Source organism: Mustela erminea, chromosome 6, assembly GCF_009829155.1.
Source record: "Mustela erminea isolate mMusErm1 chromosome 6, mMusErm1.Pri, whole genome shotgun sequence".
Classification (NCBI taxonomy): domain Eukaryota; kingdom Metazoa; phylum Chordata; class Mammalia; order Carnivora; family Mustelidae; genus Mustela; species Mustela erminea.
The window spans coordinates 73340585-73360965 of record NC_045619.1 but is presented as its reverse complement, the minus strand read 5'-3'; the positions used below and the strand labels follow the sequence as shown (position 1 = coordinate 73360965).

The 20381-nt window shown below is 38.8% G+C and overlaps 2 protein-coding genes across 11 annotated transcripts in view; both read right to left on the bottom strand.

Annotated features, from left to right (window-relative positions):
• Positions 1 to 2275, bottom strand: part of FGD4 (FYVE, RhoGEF and PH domain containing 4) — a 202178-nt gene extending 199903 nt beyond the window's left edge. For both annotated transcript variants that reach the window (XM_032349951.1, XM_032349952.1), the window contains exon 1: positions 1774 to 2275. In XM_032349951.1, coding sequence (XP_032205842.1) covers positions 1774 to 1939 — 166 coding nt within the window. In that variant the 5' untranslated portion in view covers positions 1940 to 2275. The remainder of the gene's footprint in view (positions 1 to 1773) is intronic.
• A 9713-nt stretch (positions 2276 to 11988) lies between these two features.
• BICD1 (BICD cargo adaptor 1) overlaps positions 11989 to 20381 on the bottom strand; it is a 221608-nt gene continuing 213215 nt past the window's right edge. For 5 of the 9 annotated variants that reach the window (XM_032349937.1, XM_032349938.1, XM_032349941.1 and 2 more), the window contains one exon: positions 11989 to 18504. In XM_032349937.1, coding sequence (XP_032205828.1) covers positions 18417 to 18504 — 88 coding nt within the window. In that variant the 3' untranslated portion in view covers positions 11989 to 18416. The remainder of the gene's footprint in view (positions 18505 to 20381) is intronic. The other 4 variants (XM_032349942.1, XM_032349945.1, XM_032349946.1 and 1 more) reach the window with 2 other exon arrangements.

The window sequence follows — 20381 nt, the reverse complement described above, 5'->3', positions numbered from 1 at the left end:
AAGCAAAGGTACTTTATATAAGATTATTTATAGCCTGCAACAACTCCTTTCATTCCTACTTCTAAGTCACTTCATCTTTTGCTCACCTATTCAGTTTGGAAACCAATGTAATGTAATTTTAAATAAAAACATGATGTAAAGAACTTGAATCCTATTGCCCTCAAAACTGAAAACAGTCTGTGATTAAGAAATTGGTAACTCTGGGACGCCTGGGTGGCTCAGTTGGTTAAGCAGCTGCCTTCGGCTCAGGTCATGATCCCAGGGTCCTGGGATCAAGTCCCACATCGGGCTCCTTGCTCGGCAGGGAGCCTGCTTCTCCCTCTGCCTCTGCCTGCCTCTTTGTCTGCCTGTGTTCGCTCGCTCTCTCTCCCTCTGTCTCTGGTAAATAAATAAATAAAATCTTAAAAAAAAAAAAAAAAATTGGTAACTCATGGCACCTGGCTGACTCAGTCAGAGGAACATGAGAGTCTTGACATTGGCTTCATGAGTTCGAGCCCCATGTTGGATGTAGAGATCACACTTAAAAAAAGAAAAAAATGGTAGCTCAATTTTAAAATGTGTAAATAACTTCATAAAAAGCAAAACATATTCACTAAGAAAGGAAAACACTCTTCCATTCATTTTAGAGTGAATCACACCTAAATCTAGAAGAGATGATTTCACTGTCCTCATTTCACAGAAGAGGAAATTGAGGAAATTGAGAGGTAACCAGCTGTAATTCAGTTACTTGGTTGCATTATTTTCTCACATCACTATTTCTGCCCTTATCTAATGTGGCTTTAAATTTGTAAATCATCCATCATGTTTTTCTACCCTATGACTACTAACTACAACTTCAGGACAAGGATTAGAGAAATTTTAAAACTCCAACAGTTATCACATTTAAATAATCACGACACATTTGCTTAATCAAAACAAAATGAAAGTGAATAAAAGTATTTGCGTTTCTGCTGCGTGAATGAGGGTTTTGTCTCATAACTGGTCTACATACAAAACGTTTCTAGCTATAGTATGATAGGAGCACAAAAATCAAGAAAAATCCCTAGCGTTCCACATAGTTTCAAGCTCCCCTCCGAAATGCCGAGGGCTTGAAACAGATCTTTAGGATTTCTTCCAATACTAAGATTCGACGAGAATTCACTACTCAAAATACCGCATTAGTGATAGCTCAATTTATCTATACGAAAAGAGCAATAATAGTTCCATTTCTTGATACTAGGAATCTGTTTCCTTATGAGAGACGCCGCCTTTCACACGTAAGGTGGGAGTCAAGCGTATTCTGCAAAAGCGAAAACCGGAGCCCTCAGGATAGCTGGTCCCAGGTTATCAACAACTACGCGAGCGGACTAAGGGGAACATCAGCCTAGTACAAGTAGACTACATGTGTTGTACTAGTCCTTCACGAGGTCTGCCGAAGCAGGAATTTAACTAAGAAACTTAAACTTCAGTGTCTCAAAAGAATGGGCTTTATTACTTCGTAGCCAAACTTTTAAAATAATACCTATAAGTCCCGGAATTCCCTGATAAGGGACCTCCAGGGCAAGCTCGGGCCCCCCGCGGATTCCTGCCCAAGGTCCTTTGGGGGAAGGGACACAATCTTTGGGGGAAAGGGACACAATCGGTAAGGGGTGGACGGCCCGGCTCAGCTGTCTGGGAAGCTCCCCCCACTGGGCTCCCTTAGCAGCAAGGAGACTGCGCGCACCTGCAGGGCGCTCCGCGCGGCTTACTCCGGCGGCAACGCCTCCGCCCGCCCCTGCCCCGCGGGGCACTCACCTGGGCGGTCCGCAGGTGCCTGGCTCCTGAAGGCGTCCGTCTCGGGCCGTCCCCAGTGCGACCCCGAGGGTCTCCAGGGCTGAGGGGTCCCCAGCGGCAGGCAGAAGGGACCGGGCTTCCGCCGTATAGCCGTCCGCCTGAAGTTGTAGCCGCCCTCGCCGTTCATTGCGCCGGGTTCGCTCGCAGCTCCCGCCTCTCTATCACGCTCGTCCGTCAGCAAACGTGCGCTCGACTGGCTCCTTCGGGGTGACCGGACCCCGGAGGGGCGTCGCCTGCGTGCCACGCTAGGTCCGACTCAAGAGGGGCGACTGCGGGCTGCTCGGCGCCGGCGTCCCCTCGGCGAGTGCCCCGCGGTCCCCTCCTTCCCGGGACGCTCTGGGCCGCGCTGAGAATTTGGCTCGGACTCCCGGTGCTGCCGCAACGCCTCAGTCTCTGCGGCGCCCGCACTCACCTGACGCCGCTGCAGCGGCCGGCCGGGCTGCGTCCACCCTCCTCCCTGCAGGCGGACGGCCGCAAGCCCCGAGGGCGGAGCGCAGAGCGCGCAGAGTACAGGCAGTTCGCGCCGCCGCCTCCGCCTCCAGCCGGGCAAGCAGCCAAGGACTCGCAGTGCTGCTGGAAGCGCCCAGGGCGCGGCTCGGGAGCCGGTTTTCACCGGACGGCTCCGCCTCCGTCCCGCCCGGCGCGTAGCGGGCACGCCCATTGGCCGAGAGGCGCGCACCTGCGGCACACACCTGGGTGCTCAAAAGGTCGGCCGCGCTCACCTGCGATCTTACGCCGCTGTGCCGGGCGCTCGATAATAATCTTATTTATGTCCTAGAGCTACCCAGTGAATTAAGTATTTCAGATAAGGAAACCAAAGCGCGGAACCTACAGTGAGTCGCTGCAGACCTAGAATCCCTACTCGAGTTTCTGCATCAATGTCTGTCCTTGTCTCACCGAATCAAATTATCTTACCAGAAGCATCAGACTAGAGATGATCAGACTAGAGATGACTAGAGGGATGTGTGGAAGTAAAAGAGAAAGGTGGTGCTAACAATCCACAGATTTCCAGAAGGGCATCAGAACCCTCCATCACCATGAACACTTTTAGGACTGTATTAGTAATCACGTTAGAGTCCATTTAATTTGTTGTTTTAACACTAGCTAAACAGCAAATTGAAGAAAATACATGTTAAATTGGTTTATATGCACTTAAAAACTCGCGACTCTAATAATGAAGGGATTGTGTTCCAAAATCACAGAGATAGGAGGGGAAAGGACATTCCAAGAACTCCAGCGTTCCAACTCAAGCAGATCAAGTTCCCCAGCCATCACTTCCACCTGAGAAACCACTCCACATTTATTCAAATGGTCCTTCACCCAGGTAACATCTCCCCTAGCAAACTGAGGTTAGCCCTTAATCCAGTCCTCCTGAAGTAACCTTTCAGGAGGGCAATTCAACTGTCTCAGTCTACTTGGCTGATACTTCAATAGACACACCACTGAGGAGAAGGAAATACCCCCTAATTTTTAATGCATCCTTTCAGACCTTGTTGAAAGGAGGTTTTGCTCCCTTTGGATTTACTATGCCTATCACTACATTGCCCTTAAACATTGTTTCACTTTCAGTGTAATTGCAGTGTTATCTACTGTGCAATATATAGTACTGGAAATAATTTAAACAAGTAGTTTCAAAGACAAGTTAATATTGAAAGAAGTTTTACTACAATTACCATTAGTTGGCCATAATTGAAAAATTTATAACTTAATGTATTCAGTTCTATAAAAAAGTGGTATTGCAATCAATACTACCATACTAGCCACCTATGGAGTAACCTTGAAATAACCTATTTTTTTAAGTGGGCAGATGCTGTCAATCTTTTTTTTTTTTTTTAAAGATTTATTTATTTATTTTGGAGGGATGCGGAGGGAGAAAAGCAGACTTCCCACTGAGCAGGGAGCAGGGACACTGATGTGGGGCTCAATCCCAGGACCCTGAGATCATGACCTGGGTCAAAATCAAGAGTTGGACATTTAACCAACAGAATCACCCAGGCACCCCTGCAACATTTTTTTAGAGAACTGGTTACTGATAAAATCACCCCCTCACACACACACACATGCACACATACACACACAGAAATACTTCCTCTGTAGAAAGCTCATTCTTTCTGTAGAGAACTGCAGTAAACATACCTGTTTCGGGCAAAAAGGTGTCTTACCACAAGTGTTTGTAGCAAGAGTTCTATGCTTCCTCATTTGGATATTTTGAGTTATGTATACATATTTCTGTTTCTTTTTTGATTCAAAGTTGTTCATAGTTGCCTAATAATATACCAGAGGATGTCTTATTTTCAGATGGAATGTTTATAATATATATACACCATCTGGGGGCACTGGATGTCTCGGTCAGTTAGGCATCTGCCTTTGGCTCAGGTCATGACCCCAGGTCCTGGGATGGAGTCCCACATTGGGCTCCTTGCTCAGCAGAAAAGCCTGCCTCTTCCTCTCCCTCTGCCTGCTGCTCCTCCTGCTTGTGCACACAAACTCTCTCTCTGACAAATAAATAAATACCATCTTTAAAAATATATGTATATCATCTGACATTACTTCTATCAATATTACTGCTGCTTACAATTTTCTGCAACAATTTCTACCAGACTTTGCATTTGATGGCTGTGTTTTGAAACACTAGGTGAATGGGTCAAGTAACTCCATTTGATCTCAAGTTATCTTAGGTTAGAGTAGAACAAAATATTGAGTATCACCTTGTACATATAGTCTTCATATACTGTTTTATTCATCTATATATCTAATAGGAAGTTTACCACTAATTAACACATATTGAATGAGAGCTCTGCTGGATACTGACACAGATATGTGCAGGTTTCTTTTTGTTTGTTTCTTTTTTGTAAATTGTATTTATCTGAGAGAGAGCAAGAGCTGGGGGCAGGGAGAGGAAGAAGCAGTATCCTTGCTGAGCAGGGAGCCTCGCTTAGGCATTTAACGGACTGAACCACCCAGGCAGCCTGATATGTGCATATTTCACAGGTGTCTATGCACGACAGCTCTCTGACTGAGACGGCGCTGAACGCTAACCAAATCCCACATCATTTTCATTTGGACACACACTTCCCTTGCACTTAGGTGGAGCCATGTCACTACAGTCTTCAGAATTTTGTGAACAGAAGTGGTATGTGTCACCTCAGGCCTGGCTTCTGCACCCCTACCAGGAGATGTGCTAGTCCTCTTCTCTGACTGTCTGCTGGAATGCAGAAGGACAGTTGGAGGAACCTGGAACCCCACACTATGGTGGAGTCACAGTATGGAGAGGAGGTGGCAGCTCAGAATCAACTCTTTCCTAGGAATTAACATATAGGGTCAGACTAGAAAAATGCACAGGAAGACTATAGACTAATTCATGTTCCTTAAATTTTATCTTTAGACTTCCCAATGTAGCAAAAATCACATGTAGATTGGCATATGTCTCTTCGTTCTAGTTTAGATGTTTTAAACAAACATTCAATTTAATTTTAACAACCTAACCAGTCTCCAACTGATCTAGTCCCTAATAAGCAAGATAAAACCAAAAAAGAATATTCAGGAGAAAAATTAGGAATCAGTAAGCTGCTTCAACTATTAATAGGACATCATTTCCAAAACTGGAATCTAAGGGAAATCAACACTTTGTAACAAAGTTATTCTTATTTTTATCTCACAAGAGAAAGATAAAAGTTCTCTCATTTTAATAATAAATTGTTATTTCCTCAGTAAATAAATTATAAATTTATTAGTTATTCGCTTTGATGCTATCACTGGGTAGAAATTTATATAAATGCCATTAAAGTAATAAAGGTGACAAAAGCCATGAACATGAGCCATGATGCCTTTATGTAGTAGCATTTACAGGAGATAATTTTATAAAAATCTACTTGAAGAAGATGATGCATTTATTTTAATAGGAACTTAGTAAACAGTATGATATATCGAGTGGATGCAAGTTGAAATTTCAATAGTTTCATATATATGAAACCATATATATGAAATGACACGTTAGAAATTATAGTCATAGATATATAATTTTACATGTATTATTTAAAGTTTTTTTTTTTTTTAAAGATTTTATTTATTTGTTAGAGAGAGAGATACAGAGCGCAAGCACAGGCAGACAGAGTGGCAGGCTAGAGGCAGAGGGAGAAGCAGGCTCCCTGCCGAGCAAGAAGCCCGATGTGGGACTCGATCCCAGAACGCTGGGATCATGACCTGAGCCGAAGGCAGCCGCTTAACCAACTGAGCCACCCAGGCGTCCCATCAACTCATAAATTATTAAAAATTAAAACAATGTGGCAAGCACTTGTCTACTCAACCGCCATCCCCACTTTTCCTTCCTAACAAAACCCAATGTCATTCAAATATCGGCGGCAATATGGACGGACAAGTTGTATTCCTTCACAGCAAAGGCCAGATGGGGCCAGATGATCATGGTAATCCTATTTTCTTTGTCAGCTGATGAGTTAAGGGGAGAGCATACATGCATATATGACTGGTTCTGCACTATGGGTCTTAAGGGGAAAACTGCTGTGGACTTCTGGGAAGAATTTTCTTACTCATTAAGAGAATAACCTATTGAAAAGAACTGATTCCCTACCCACCTCCTTCATGCTCCCTCTGCTTGCAGATGTGGCTTTGTAAGGATACAGATATAAGTCCTAAAATGCCTATCATCTTGTGACCAAGAGAGGCGATGTTGCGGGATCTACTAAGGTTGGCAGAACAGCATGTTGGAAAGAGCCCCGGGCCATTGCAGAGTTCAGTGTGCTCTGCAACCAACCCTGAAATGTCCTATGTCTTGAATCCTTGATAAGTGATAAAATAACTTGTCCTCAGAGTTAAGCCACCATTAGTCACACTTTGTTGTTACCTGTAGCCAAAAGCATACCAATACAAGGGAAATGGTTGATCCAAATTTTAAGAAAAGTACTTAGAGTTGTAAAATTATAAAGCCTCGTATTTAATCTTTTAGTATTGCTGCTTAAAGGGTTTTATTTTAGAATTTGTACATAACTGTTGTTTTTGAATAAGATAGTCTAGGCAACAAGCCAGCAAACAATGACCTGTGACCCAAATGCAGCCCACCCACGGATTGTTTTTGTATGGCCCATGAACTAAAAAGGGCTTTTAATTAAATGGTGGGGGGAAAAATCAAAATAATAGTATTTTATGACATATAAAATTTATGTAAAATGCCAATTTCCATGTCCATAAATATTTATTGAAGCCAGTCAGCAGTTCACAATTGCTTTCACATTACAATGGCAGAGCTGGGTGGCTGTGACACAGATGGGCAGGACAGTCTGAAAATATTTCCTCTCTGATCCTTTACAAAGTTTTTTGACCCCTGATACAATGGAAATAAGAAACCTACATAAAAGTTTCGTCTGACTTTGAAAAATGATAATACTATTATCAAAACCTGTTATTTAAGCTCAGCGAGATGATGCCTTTGTACCTACCATAACAAATCAATGGAAGCTAACATACTGAATCTATGAGAGTGTGTGCTAATCTATAATCGCAACCTACACCTTTCCCCAGTGACCATTGCTTTATTACAAGGTTCGCGACACCATTGCTTTATTATAAGGCTTGCGTCTATAGGGATTTGCAGCCACCCACATAACCCTGCATCGTTAGAAAACAAAGTACTCATATTCAAATGCTTGAAATTTCTCCTGGGAAAGAGACAAACTATTAAACCTGAAGTCAGTAATATTTATGCAATACATCCAACAGAGGTTTTTTTTCCAAAGTAGACACAGAGAAATGATAAACATTTCAATGAGAATATTAGCAATCAGAAACAGCTTTTAAAGCAGGGAATAAACATTTTCAGGCAAAGAGGTTTCAATTTGTCATGAGAAAAGAGTCCTCATTTTTGAGTCTCCAAAGGGCAAATCAAAACCTTTGTTCATGAAATGTATCCCTTTCCCATATTTATTACAGTTATGTATACTTTTGTCTGATTTTCCCTTCTAGATTGTAAGCTTCTTAGTGGTGAACTCGGTTTAATTCATATTTGTATTGTCTGTAGTATCATGCACAGTGGCTTCTATATAGTAAAATGCTCAGTGAAATTTCCTGGAGAAATATGCATTAAAGGAAAAATGTGCATTATAGTAATTCTTCTTAAAGGAATGGATCCCAAGAGTCATAAATTTAGATGACAATTTCTGTACAAGGATTTTAATGGCATTATTATTTATAATAGTAAAAGTCTGGAAGCAATTTAAATGTTCCAAAACAAGAGTCTTTTATAAAGTATAGTTTAATCATTCCATAGAATAATGTATCAGCATTAAAAATGACTTAATTAAAAACTTTTAAAGCCCTAGAAAAAAATGCACCATAAAATAGTAAGAGAAAAAAAGCTGGATTCAAAACTGAGTATTCAGTATGATTCAAGGAAGGACACCAAAGTGTATCAGCGGTTTCTATTGAGAGATGATTATGGGTGAATTACATTGCCCTCTTTCAACTTTCCCACGTCTTGCAAATTTGCTAAAATAAACACGTATTGGTTTTATTACTAGGAAAAGACAAACGTTTGGGAAGTAAATGAATGGGATTGTCAGAACCTCTTCTGAGACCAGTCTGAAGGAAAATAACCTGATTTATTCCAGCTGAAATGAATGTTTTTTTAAATCTTTTTTAAAAAGATTTTATGGGGACGCCTGGGTGGCACAGTGGGTTAAAGCCTCTGCCTTTGGCTCAGGTCATGATCCCAGGGTCCTTGGATCGAGTCCCACATCGGGCTCTCTGCTCAGCAGGGAGCCTGCTTCCTCCTCTCTCTCTACCTGCCTCTCTGCCTGCTTGTGATCTTTGTCTGTCAAATAAATATATACAATCTTAAAAAAAAAAAAAGATTGTATGTATTTATTTGACACAGAGAGAGAGAGAGAGCACGAGCACACTAGCAGGGGGAGCTGCAGGCAGAGGGTAAAGTAGGCTCTGCCCTCAGCAGGGAGCCCAACAATAAGAGGCGAGATCCCAGGACCCCGGATTCACAACCTTAGTTGAAGGCAGATGCTTAACTGACTGAGCCACCCAGGTGCCCCCAGAATGAATGCTTTTATCCTGAACTGATCAGGTCTCTCGCAAAGTTCCCAGTTGTGAGGAGATGTAAGTAACTCCCATCCAAGGACAAAGAGAAGCTCTGTATGAATATACTGAGCAAGGTTCAGCCGTGAATGGGATCTTGAACTTAAAGGGCTGACACTGTGTCCACAGCCTCACCAGCGTGATCCTCACTTCTCCAGCCAATTATCACCCTGTGTCTTTGCTGATCTAGAGTATATTTAAGAACATGATCAGTTCTTGCATAATTTGTTCAATGCCTCAGGTGCAATATTTCCATCCGAAAATAGACACAGGCTCTCTGTGCTTCTTTGCAGACTTTACCAGATATATTCTGGTGAAAGTTTTAGCTCTATTATACTGCATTCATGTCTTAAATGACAGCACTGCTTTAGAAGCATCAATGTTGTTCAGTAGAGGGTTTGTGAGCACCAGGACATTGCCATGACTTTGGCACTGTTCCAGCTTTTCATGATAGATTAATTTTTCTCAAGGAAGTTTTGAGAGTCCACTGACACACATAGTACATGGTCAATAAGTGTTCATTTAATGACTGCACAAGAATCTTTTGTAGTCACCGAACAATTTATAAGAGAAAATTGCAGTTTTCTACTGGGTATTTACCCTAAAGATACAAATGTAGTGATCCAAAGGGGCACATGCACCCAAATGTTTATAGCAGCAATGTCCACAATAGCCAAACTATGGAAAGAACCTAGATGTCCATAAACAGATGAATGGATAAAGAAGATGTGGTATATATACACAACGGAATACAATGCAGCCTCAAAGGAAATGAAATCCTGCCATTTGTGATGAAGTGGATGGAGCTAGAGGGTATCATGCGAAATAAGTCAATCAGAGAAAGACAACTATCATATGATCTCCCTGATATGAGGAAGCGGAGATGCAATGTGGGGGGTTTGAGGGGTAGGAAAAGAATAAATGAAACAAGATGGGATTGGGAGGGAGACAAACCATAAGAGACTCTTACTGTCACAAAACAAACTGAGGGTTGCGGTGGGGAGGGAGGTAGGGAGAGGGCGGTGGGGTTATGGACATTGGGGAGGGTATATGCTATGGTGAGTGCTGTGAAGGGTGTAAACCTGGCGATTCACAGACCTGTACCCCTGGGGCCAATAATACATTATATGTTCATAAAAAAAAACTTAAAAATTAAAAAAAAAATAGAAAATTGCAGTTTTAGTGGTCACATGCAATGTTATACAGAGAACTAAAGGCAAGAACAGCTTGGTGCCTACACATTGAACTCATTTAGTTTTTATTTCAACAATGGAAGAAATATGAAGTTGCTCCATTTCTCTGGTCTGACCCCAAAGTTCATTCTTTCTTTGTGTAAAGGATTTTATTTATTTAACACAGAGAGAGAAAGCACAAGCAGAGAGGGAGCGGGAGAGGGAGAAGCAGGTTCCCCATTAAGGAGCCTGATGTGGGACTTGATCCAGGACTCTGGGATCATGACCTGAGTGGAAGGCAGATGCTTAAGGACTGAGCCACGCAGGCGCCCTAACTAAAGAGTATTTCCGAATAATCTTGTTTTTTTTTTTTTTTTTTTTTTTTTAAAGATTTTTATTTTATTTATTTGACAGAGAGAAATCACAAGTAGATGGAGAGGCAGGCAGAGAGAGAGAGAAAGGGAAGCAGGCTCTCCGCTGAGCAGAGAGCCCGATGCGGGACTCGATCCCAGGACTCTGAGATCATGACCTGAGCCGAAGGCAGCGGCTTAACCCACTGAGCCACCCAGGTGCCCCCATTGTTTTCTTTTTGTAAGCACGGAAACTGGAAAATCCATTCTGTTAATAATAAAGTCCAGGTTCTGGATAGCTACCTTCACTGTTTAGGTCCTGGATCACTACTTTAGCATATTCTGGGGCAAGTCTGGCTTCACGGGCTAGCCCTCTATAGTCACATAGGGCCCTACACTTAGGATTCCCTGCCCGACTTAATGTTCTGCTGTCACAGTTTTGAAATTCTTAATAATTTTAGAACAAGAGGTCCATATTTTCATTCTGCACTGGGTCTCACCAATTATGTAAACAATTAACTTTTCTTTGCTCTTTACGGGATGTCACTATAGTGATGATTTATCTTATATTGTTTTCTACAGTTAAATTACATTATGAATTATGTTTACTTTTGATACTGGCAATATTCTTTCCAGTGAGATTCATCTTCCTTATTGTTAATGTTGTGGCTGATTTATCCTTTTCTCTTAAAGTATTTCAATGATAGTGCACTCATAAAATGTTTAAGAAGGAACTCTGGAGAGGATTTCATTGTACACATGAAGACTCCTTCAAACACAGTTAGAGATCTAGATCGACCAAGAGAGAATGAGGAGAATAACCATCCACTGAATTTAAAGGCCATTTCCCTCGACTGGTTGGTATTTGGTGTCTTCTGGTATTACAGCAGGTAAAGTTAGGTTCTATAATCTCAATTCCAGATAGCTGTAACTAAGGCTTGGTGACAAGGAGCCAAGGAACCCATCTCTCAGGAACTTACTGCTCACATTCAAAATTCAGGTTCCCATAATTTACTAGTCAATGTGTGTACAACCCCAAATAAAGGAAAATCCCTCCCACAAGTTCCCATCAATTCTGGACTCTTTCTTACCTCCTGTGGGGATGCAGGGCTACCCAAATCACCCGCAAAATGCAGGGATAAGAAGAAATTTTCTTGGTTCTCCTGGAGGCTGATCCAGTTTTTTAGCTTTTGAATGCAACTATCAGCTTCCTTGTGTAAGAGAAGATTAGGGATCAAACAGATTTAGAGATCCAGCCTCCAGGAAAGTGATAGTTCTTAGAAGAGAAAAAGGAGATATTTGGGGGAAAGTTTACACTATTATTTCTAGAGTTGTATTCATACAACAGGTAGACAGACACCATTAGCTAGAACTGTTGTTGTGCCCATTAATCTGCTTAGTTATGGTGAGGATTGCATTGGAGTTTTCGACTCATCAAAACCTCACGGAAGTCCATATTTGCTCCAACATATATTTCTGGGGGGACTCTGCTGTTCCTTCATATGAGAGAGAACAAAGAAGTATTGTGTCCCAAATAAAGCATACAAACTTCATTCTTCTTTCATTAAAATAATGTTTCCCTTTTTTTTTTTTTTAAACAGGCATTTTCTTCATGTTGGAACATTCCTAACCTAATTCAGCTAAGTGTAACCACCTGCCAAAATATCCTTTTAGAAATGATTACAAGTGGGAAAGATGACAAGTGGAGAAAATGGGCAACTTTGATAAACATTACTTACTAGAAATGTGTAGACATGTCAAAGCAAAGCATTTAGTTTTTAGTTCAAATAAGGGCTCTTTGCATAGATATATAAATCATATAGAGATTCATTTACTTTTTTTCTTATTTGATAAATACAAGTCAAAATGACATACAGAAAGATTGCTAAAACTGATAAAAAGGTAGCATAGATGAAATGAACAAAAGATAACCAGTTTATTTACTGGAAAGAGTTATGCATTACACCATAGTCAGTTGGTAACATAAACCAAGATATAAGAACTATTATATCGGCTTTTGGTTATTTTCTTAGCATTGGAGTGCCTTTTCCAACCATTGATTACACAAACACAAGCAGATATCATAAACAGATTCTCCCATAGACATTCACTTAGGATTGTCTACAATAAAAAAATTTAAAATGACAAGCAATAATAAATTCATAAGAATTATTTTGAATTTAAAATAAATGCATATGTCTTTGAGAACAAGTTTCTGTTGAAATTTGGATTTTAAAAAATGATTAGCAACAAAAGAATTTCTTAGGTCAGTCTTTTAGTCATGTTTTCATATGGTATTATCATTAGGTGGAAACACTTCACATCATTTAATCCCAAAAGGCATAATAACAAAATTGCAATTAAATGTAGGAAGAGCAGAATCATTACAACAACAATTATATAGTGTACAAATCAGGGTTGGTCACACACTACACAAATGTTAATACTGGAAAGAAATACAATTCAGAATCATGTATGGTTCATCATATACATGTAATCATGCAAATAAAAACACTGAGTAGATTACAAAAATATCAAAAAAGATTTTCAAAGAATTGTTTAATTGACTCTAACAGTCAAACCATGGAGCTTAAAAATTTTGTGGCAATAATGGTAAAATCATTTCTTTCCTCTAAGATTTGGTGTGTAATCATATCTATAAACCTAAGTGACAAAAATTATTCATTCTGGATATTCCGTATTACTGAATAATGGTTTGTCAACAAAAAGATGACATTTCTCTTTACTTCAAACGGTTCTCTGATCTTTGTTTTTTAAATGACTTTTTAGAAAGAAAACCGTACAGTCACACTAAAAGCATCCAATTTACTTCTCAGTGTTTTTATTAGAGAACCATAATAATCAGAGAATAATTCTGAAAGAAATAAAAGTTAAAAAAAAATGTGTTCTCGGCCAATGTTCTACAGCACTTAAACTCCAATCACAGAAATCATCCGGCTTGGTAGTTTATCCAGGTGTCAGTTTAAATAGGACAAATTTTAAATAACTGTGAAGGAAAGGGATAAAAATTCATTGAGGATTAGAGCCATGCATTTCAATATGGAAAGGAGACCAGATATAGGTAATAATCTCTTTACATTCCTAATGGAGAGAAGATCATAAGAGAAATAAGACGTCTATAGTGTTTGCATTATGAGTATGAGAAAGCTTACATGATGTGAAATTTCTCATGCAAACATTTTACACGCATACTTATGTACTCACACCCTTACAGTAAAGGCAGTTAATTACTCCTCTTCTTCTTAAGTAGAATATTATTTCTGGAAAATCGTCGACTGGGAAACATATCTCAGTACTAAATATCTTCCTCAGTTATACTTTGAGGGAGAAGGATGAAAGAGATGCCTCCACAAAATCTTTCACATGTCAACATAATTGGATCAGGCTACAAATGCAATACATCAGGGACTATGGCCGTTAACTTAGCATTTAAATAAAGATGAACTTACTTACAGATGCAACTCATCTGGGGGCATAACTGCAGACAGTGGAAAAGGTCACTCGGAAGCTAGATTGGTCTTCCATGTCCATAGAAATGGATTTCAAGGTAAAAATTACTTGTCGGTATCAGCACTGATCACGAACGTCATTTATCACAACTAGTTCAACAACTTTTTGGAGAACTATATCCTCTTATGTGAAAACACATTCTTCTAAATTTTTGCAATCTTAAATATAAGGATTATTTTAAATCATCCTAGTTTATAAACAAACAAAACACCTGAAGAACAAATTTTTTTAAATTGTGAACTTTTCCCTAGGAGTTCCTTTTGAATCTAGTCCTATTTTCTATCTACAGTATCAGTGGGTTTGGCCTCCTTGGGCTGAATCAGCACAGTTCCTTACTGGGAATTGATTAGTGTCCCTTGATGTGTCTTTCTGGAAGACAGATTATGTCTTTTGGCTGTTTGATTATAACAATTAGACATTAAATTTGCCATTCTTATCCTAGTAGAAAATATATTTCATTTCTTCTTTTTCATATTTTGTAATTTCTACTTGAGAATTGTAGAGGATTTCATTTAATACTGTCCACATTCACAGTTGGTTTATTTGACCAACATTTCATGGTTGTTTGAAACAGAAGGACTAGCTGCACAGGAATATTTTCCAAAGCAATAAGAAAGAGGAAATATTGAGATTGAAGATCCTTTTAAGAAAAGATAAAATTCGAGAGGCATTTGCCCCCCAAAGGATTGCATACCTTCTATTTCCAAAGTATTCCTGAGGACATTTGTTTTTTCAAACTCTGACAATTGAGGCTTTTTAAAGTAACATTGCTAACAATATTATGAAATACAGCTGGAAGAAAAAACAATACCAATGATTTCCTTTTTTAAAAATCAGATATCTTGGAAAAATTAAGATTGCCTTCCTATTTTCAAGGGATAAAATATTTTGTGACTAACCAGCATAACTTTAATGTATTTTTAAGTTCAACAGAAGCATAAGATTATGAAACCCCAGAATTATAATACATTATCATAAGATACATTGCCCCCTAACTCAATCCTTACTAAATAACCAATAATGTTTAATTTGTAAAAAACCAATGTTCCTTATGATTATCAATATTAGTGATTCATATTCCACTGTTAAAAATCTCTTTCATCAAGGTAATATAAATCCTACACACTAAAGGCTTAGTTTTTCTTATTCCAGTTTAAATAGTGATATCTATAGCTGGTACCTCTTGTTAAATTTCCTTTCTTTGGAGGTCACTATTGTACCTCCTCTTCCTTAGGCTAAATAAAAGTATTATCTTTCTAAATGCGTCTTTTCTTAATTATTTAATAGCTTTCTGTTTTCTCAAAGTTCTACAAATTCTTCTTCTTGAAGCAGAATTGGATGTAAGAAAGGGATCTGATGAGTCAGAAGTTGATTGGAAAGAATTATCCAAGGGTCCTGTATACCCCTGTGCACTCAGGCTAAAGGAAATTTATTGCTCCCTTAAATTTAATTTAATTTTTTAGCCAAGATGAATCCTCAGTTAGGAAAGCATTTCTGCATAAGGACTTCTTTTTAGGATGGTAATTGTGTTTACTTTAAAAAACCTACCTAATTACTTTGCTAACCACTCTTGCTGGTTGCCTCTAATCTTTGACCACTCTGTTCCCAATAATTAGCCATATTCTTATTGTATTTCTGTGTTTGGTTTTTACTCTACGAGTCTATCTACAATTAGTCTTACTGAGGTTCACTCTTTGATTTTCACTGATATTTCAATTTTTCATTTTCTTTTGATTCCTAATTTTTTTTTTACAGGTACTAATTTTAACACATTCTACACATATTTATTCTTTTAAATGCATCTAAATAAATACAGATATGGCTCAGTTTAAAGTGTACTAAATGATGCCACAGGGTAAGTACATGGAATTCTCTCCTACTGCTTAGGGATTATTATCTAATTTTGTGCTGAAAATTAGACATTTATTTCCAAGTCTCTATATCTTCTTGGCAAAATTTTGCTAAAATTAACATGTTTATAGAATTTGTATTTCAAAACAAGCATTTCCCACTCTATTAAGATAAAGAACTGAGTTAAAACCAGCATATAATAGACTTTGTATGGGAAGAAATAAATGTTTCATCTACAACGTGGATTTTCACCAGGTCATAAATACAAAGTCAGGGAGCATGAAAGCAATACTACACTGTAAGTAGGCACACAGATGGTACTGTGTGACAGTACTGTGTGTAGTTACACACAGACAGTACTTACTGCTCAGTTCCCTGTACCACCAACAATATCGAGATGCAGCATAGGAAGATTTTCTGAGGTACTTTTAAAAAAGGCATATTTTCCCTCAGGCACAAACAGTTTTTCTTAAAAGTCAACTTAGCAGCTATGCCACTTCTCAGCTCTGAAAACATGATGCTTGAAGAACAAATAAAAAGATAAAAAAGAAAAAGCAGGAATGGGGTCATTTCTTTCAATTGAACTCCAACAAAACCCACACTGTCTCACTCACACTGGTACCAGGCAGATAAAACGCCAATAAAATGAAGCAAGTGTTTAGGAACAACAAGGCGATGCAGGTAGGGAAAGAGCAGAATGTTAGCGTGCCATGATCTGGACTTTGTGAAGATTTGCTTTGTTTCTTGTTTTCTTTATTTTAACCTGAATCTCTATTTTGGTGAAGATTTCCAGTTACTCCAAGTTGCATAATGAATGACGCTGTTGAAAAATAGCACTCATAGAAGGAACTCAAAACCTCCTGGTTGCTTTGGTAATAGTGTGACCACTACTTACTAGGTATACGATTGACGAAAGCTCCTGCACCGTGCTTTATGATTTACCGACTGGCTGGCATCTTTGATGGACCGTCCATTAATGTACACCCGCTCCCACTCAGTAAGCCGCGATCTCCACTACCAGATCGTCACTGTTAGAACCCGGCGCTGTTAACTACCTTTTGTGTTAACAGTGAGGATTGTTTTTGTTTTGAAGAGAAGTTACAGATATAGTTACACGAAAAGGTCAAACTGTTAATGGTCTTAAATAAGTTAAGGCTACCTGACTAGACAAGGAATCAGGGCTAGGAGCAATTGTGTGGGCAGCACTTGATAGTTAAGGAGCCCAGGAGTGTTAGACCTTTCAGCTCGATTAGCTGTTTTCCTTGTTTGTCAGATTATGTGCAAAAGAAATTTTGCTATGAAAATCCACTGCCTTAAATCAAGTCATAAAAGTTACCCAGCAGAATCTGAAAACAAACTAAGAACATGGACTATCTCAATATAATATAATGATTGTAGGCACCTGAGTGTTTGTCAAAAGTAGACAATGAGCTAAGGTTTATTATTGTTTTTTTGGCAAGGACGATTCACTATGAGAAGAAACCCCAACAACAACGAAAACGTATAATCCTACTCAAAATTTGAACACTTTCTGGGTCAACTAATTAACCAAACGCTACATCTATTTATATATTTTCCCAATTGTTACCTTTTTGCAGGAAAAACTCCTAGTAGGACCCTGAATTTGGGAAAGTAAAAAAAAAAAAAATCTGGTCATTTAATAAACACAGCTTTTTGTTTCCCTCCACGTTATTTAGCTTTCTTAACATTATCACACACACATACACACACACACAAATGGGCAGCACCAGAGCATCTACTTGTCTGTAATTTTAAAAAATTAAAGATGCTGTCAAGAGTTCAATAAGTCAATGAATCATAGCATAGTCTTTCTTAGAGTTACTTAATGATGGCAAGTGAAGAATTCTGGTTAAAAAAAAAAAAAGAAAGAAAGAAAAAACAACAACCAGCAGTTAATGAGCTACTGATCAGAAAATAAGTGCATAAACAGTATCATTGTAGCAGCAAAATACAGTTATTGTTAACATTCTGATGCACCTCATTTATTATTTTGTGCAAGAAACATGACCACAGTCTGGCCAATTCCAGATTTTGAACTAAATTAAAACTCATACTTAACTGAGCAAATTATGTATACTTAACAATAAAGGAATTAAGTTCACCTCTCACAGAAATTATTTTTATAGACATAAATCATGTGGTAAATAAAATACAAAATAAATATCAATGACAAAAAGTATCAGAATCAACTCCTATAGCTGAATTTGAAGTACAAGGAAAGATGATTTTACAATATATGTATTTTACATTGTCTTAGGTCTTTCTTATGCTATCGAGGTAAAGCTAGCCATCTGAGATACATAGTTCTGGTTTCCTTTTATTTTTTGTTTTTATTGAACTCAACCACAGCCATTTGATTGCAGAATTCATCTGTGACTTAGAGAAACCATAAGTGTTTTATCACACTTGAGTCTGTGCTTTGTGTTATTCTTCTTAACTTTCTCTCATCTTCCAAAATGATGAACATGAATCCAATCCTACATCTCACAACCGAGAAGAAAACACCCGCCGGGTCTTGGGCAGTATCCTGTGTGTGGCTACAAAGCATTCACCTTAGATATCCATCCGCGGGAGATGAAGACTAGGGGTAAGGAGGCTTGGAGAGACAGTGGAGAGGGGCGCAGTGTGGGCTGGAATGTGGCTGCTCATCAGGGAGAGCTAGGTCAGGACTGAAAATGAGAAACAAGCGTGTCAGCAAAAACGCCATTTACGGGAGGCCAGGCATACTCTTTAAGAGTTACAGAGACACAATCTTTTCATAGAAATTTTAAAAACATAAACACAAATTTTGCACAGAAAATAGTTTAAAGCATGCCAGGACGACTGCAGCTTTTCAAAAAGAATGCCAAAAACACCCAAAAACAAACAAACAAAAAAACCTTAGGGAAATGACACGTAAACCCTTCCCCTAAGGTCGCTCTATTCAATTTCTGCACACAGTCTCATTTCTTCTAGGTCTCTGTGTTAGTTGCAAGATTTCTTCAAATCAGTTCTTTTAAAACTTCAATATGCGTACCATCCACTCGGGGGATCTCGGTAAAATGCAGCTTCTGATTGATAGGTATGGGATGGGACAGGAGAATCTTCATTTCCAACAAGCTCCAGGGGAGTAGGCAACGTTGGAGCAAAGCTTTAGAGGACCCACAGTTCTCTGCTGGATCTAGATTCCCTAGGATAAGTAATTTGCCCATGGAAGCCTAGGTTGCTCTAAGGGTTCCCACTACTTGCTTTAGTTTGGCAGTATAAGTAAGACAGGACAGTTTTAAGACTTCCTAGTTATTGAGCATACCATGCACCCTTCCAAATAACTACTTCTGAGAGCCTCCTGTTTAAATGAATGCATAAATGCTCAGGCTAATTAATGTCTTAATGAATAATCTTGACGGACAAGGGAGTAAAACTTCCTAAGGTAAAACTACAAAACACTTTTGGGTTTGGACCCTCTCAAAGATGACTGACTGGGGGAAACACACACTATAGGTTTATTTTAAATCAAAAAAGACTGGCATTTTTCTAAAACTCTGATTTTTCCCCCTCATATATTATGAATTCAGTGCCATAGAATTTATTTCAAATCAGAACCATTTAATTAAGCCATGGCCCAAATAAAGAATTATTTAGTAAATAATTTCTTTTCTATTTCGTTTTTATATCTAAAGTTAATATTATCATTGAATTCATTAAAAATTAGCATTCAAAATCCTTTTTATCACTGGTACTGAAATTATCCTTCACGTGTAACTCTTGACCTTTAAGACAAAATTATAATTATGTAAACTGCTGATTTACTTGAGGTCATCCTTAGTTCCCAAACTCTTTGAACTGCTATGAATTTACTTTCAGAGGACAGCGCTCTTCTGTACTAGTTAGAGCAACCTGTGATAAAAATGACTTTTCCTACCAATTTTTAAAACGTGGTAGGTAGCCCTGGGAGAGCTGGAGCTTCAACACCGGGGGCGGGGCGGGGGGGAATCATTGCATGGCAAGGCTCTTCCTCCCCACTGCAGACGGAGTCAGATGGCCCAGGAAACACAGCAGCAGACAGACTCTCCCACAGATCTAACAGAGCTTCTCTCTCTGTTAGAGCTGCATGGTTTAGAATACGTTTCTTTTTTAGGGAGCTAAACACATTATTCAACATAAGTTATGGCAAGATTATGAAAGAAAGATGTTGGAAGGTCCCACGTAGTCTAAATACTCTTCCCAATCAAAGACAAACATTTCTTTTCTTTTCTGAGCTAACATACAGCATGATTTTGGTTTCTGGTCGAAGGCAAGAATTTCTGCTGGACCAGCTGAAGGGTGTGGCAACAGCTGAGCCACAGGTTATGTAGCTCACTTGGCCCAACACCATCACATTATGTCATTCATGATGATTTCAAAATGAGTTCACTATTTCAGATTTCTGACATGATTTCAGATTTTCATAAATATATTATATTACACTATTTCTACTTTACATGATTTCAAAATGTGTTCACTACTTCAGACTTCTTAAATGATTTCAGATTTTCACAAATACTTTATATTATACTATTTCTACTTT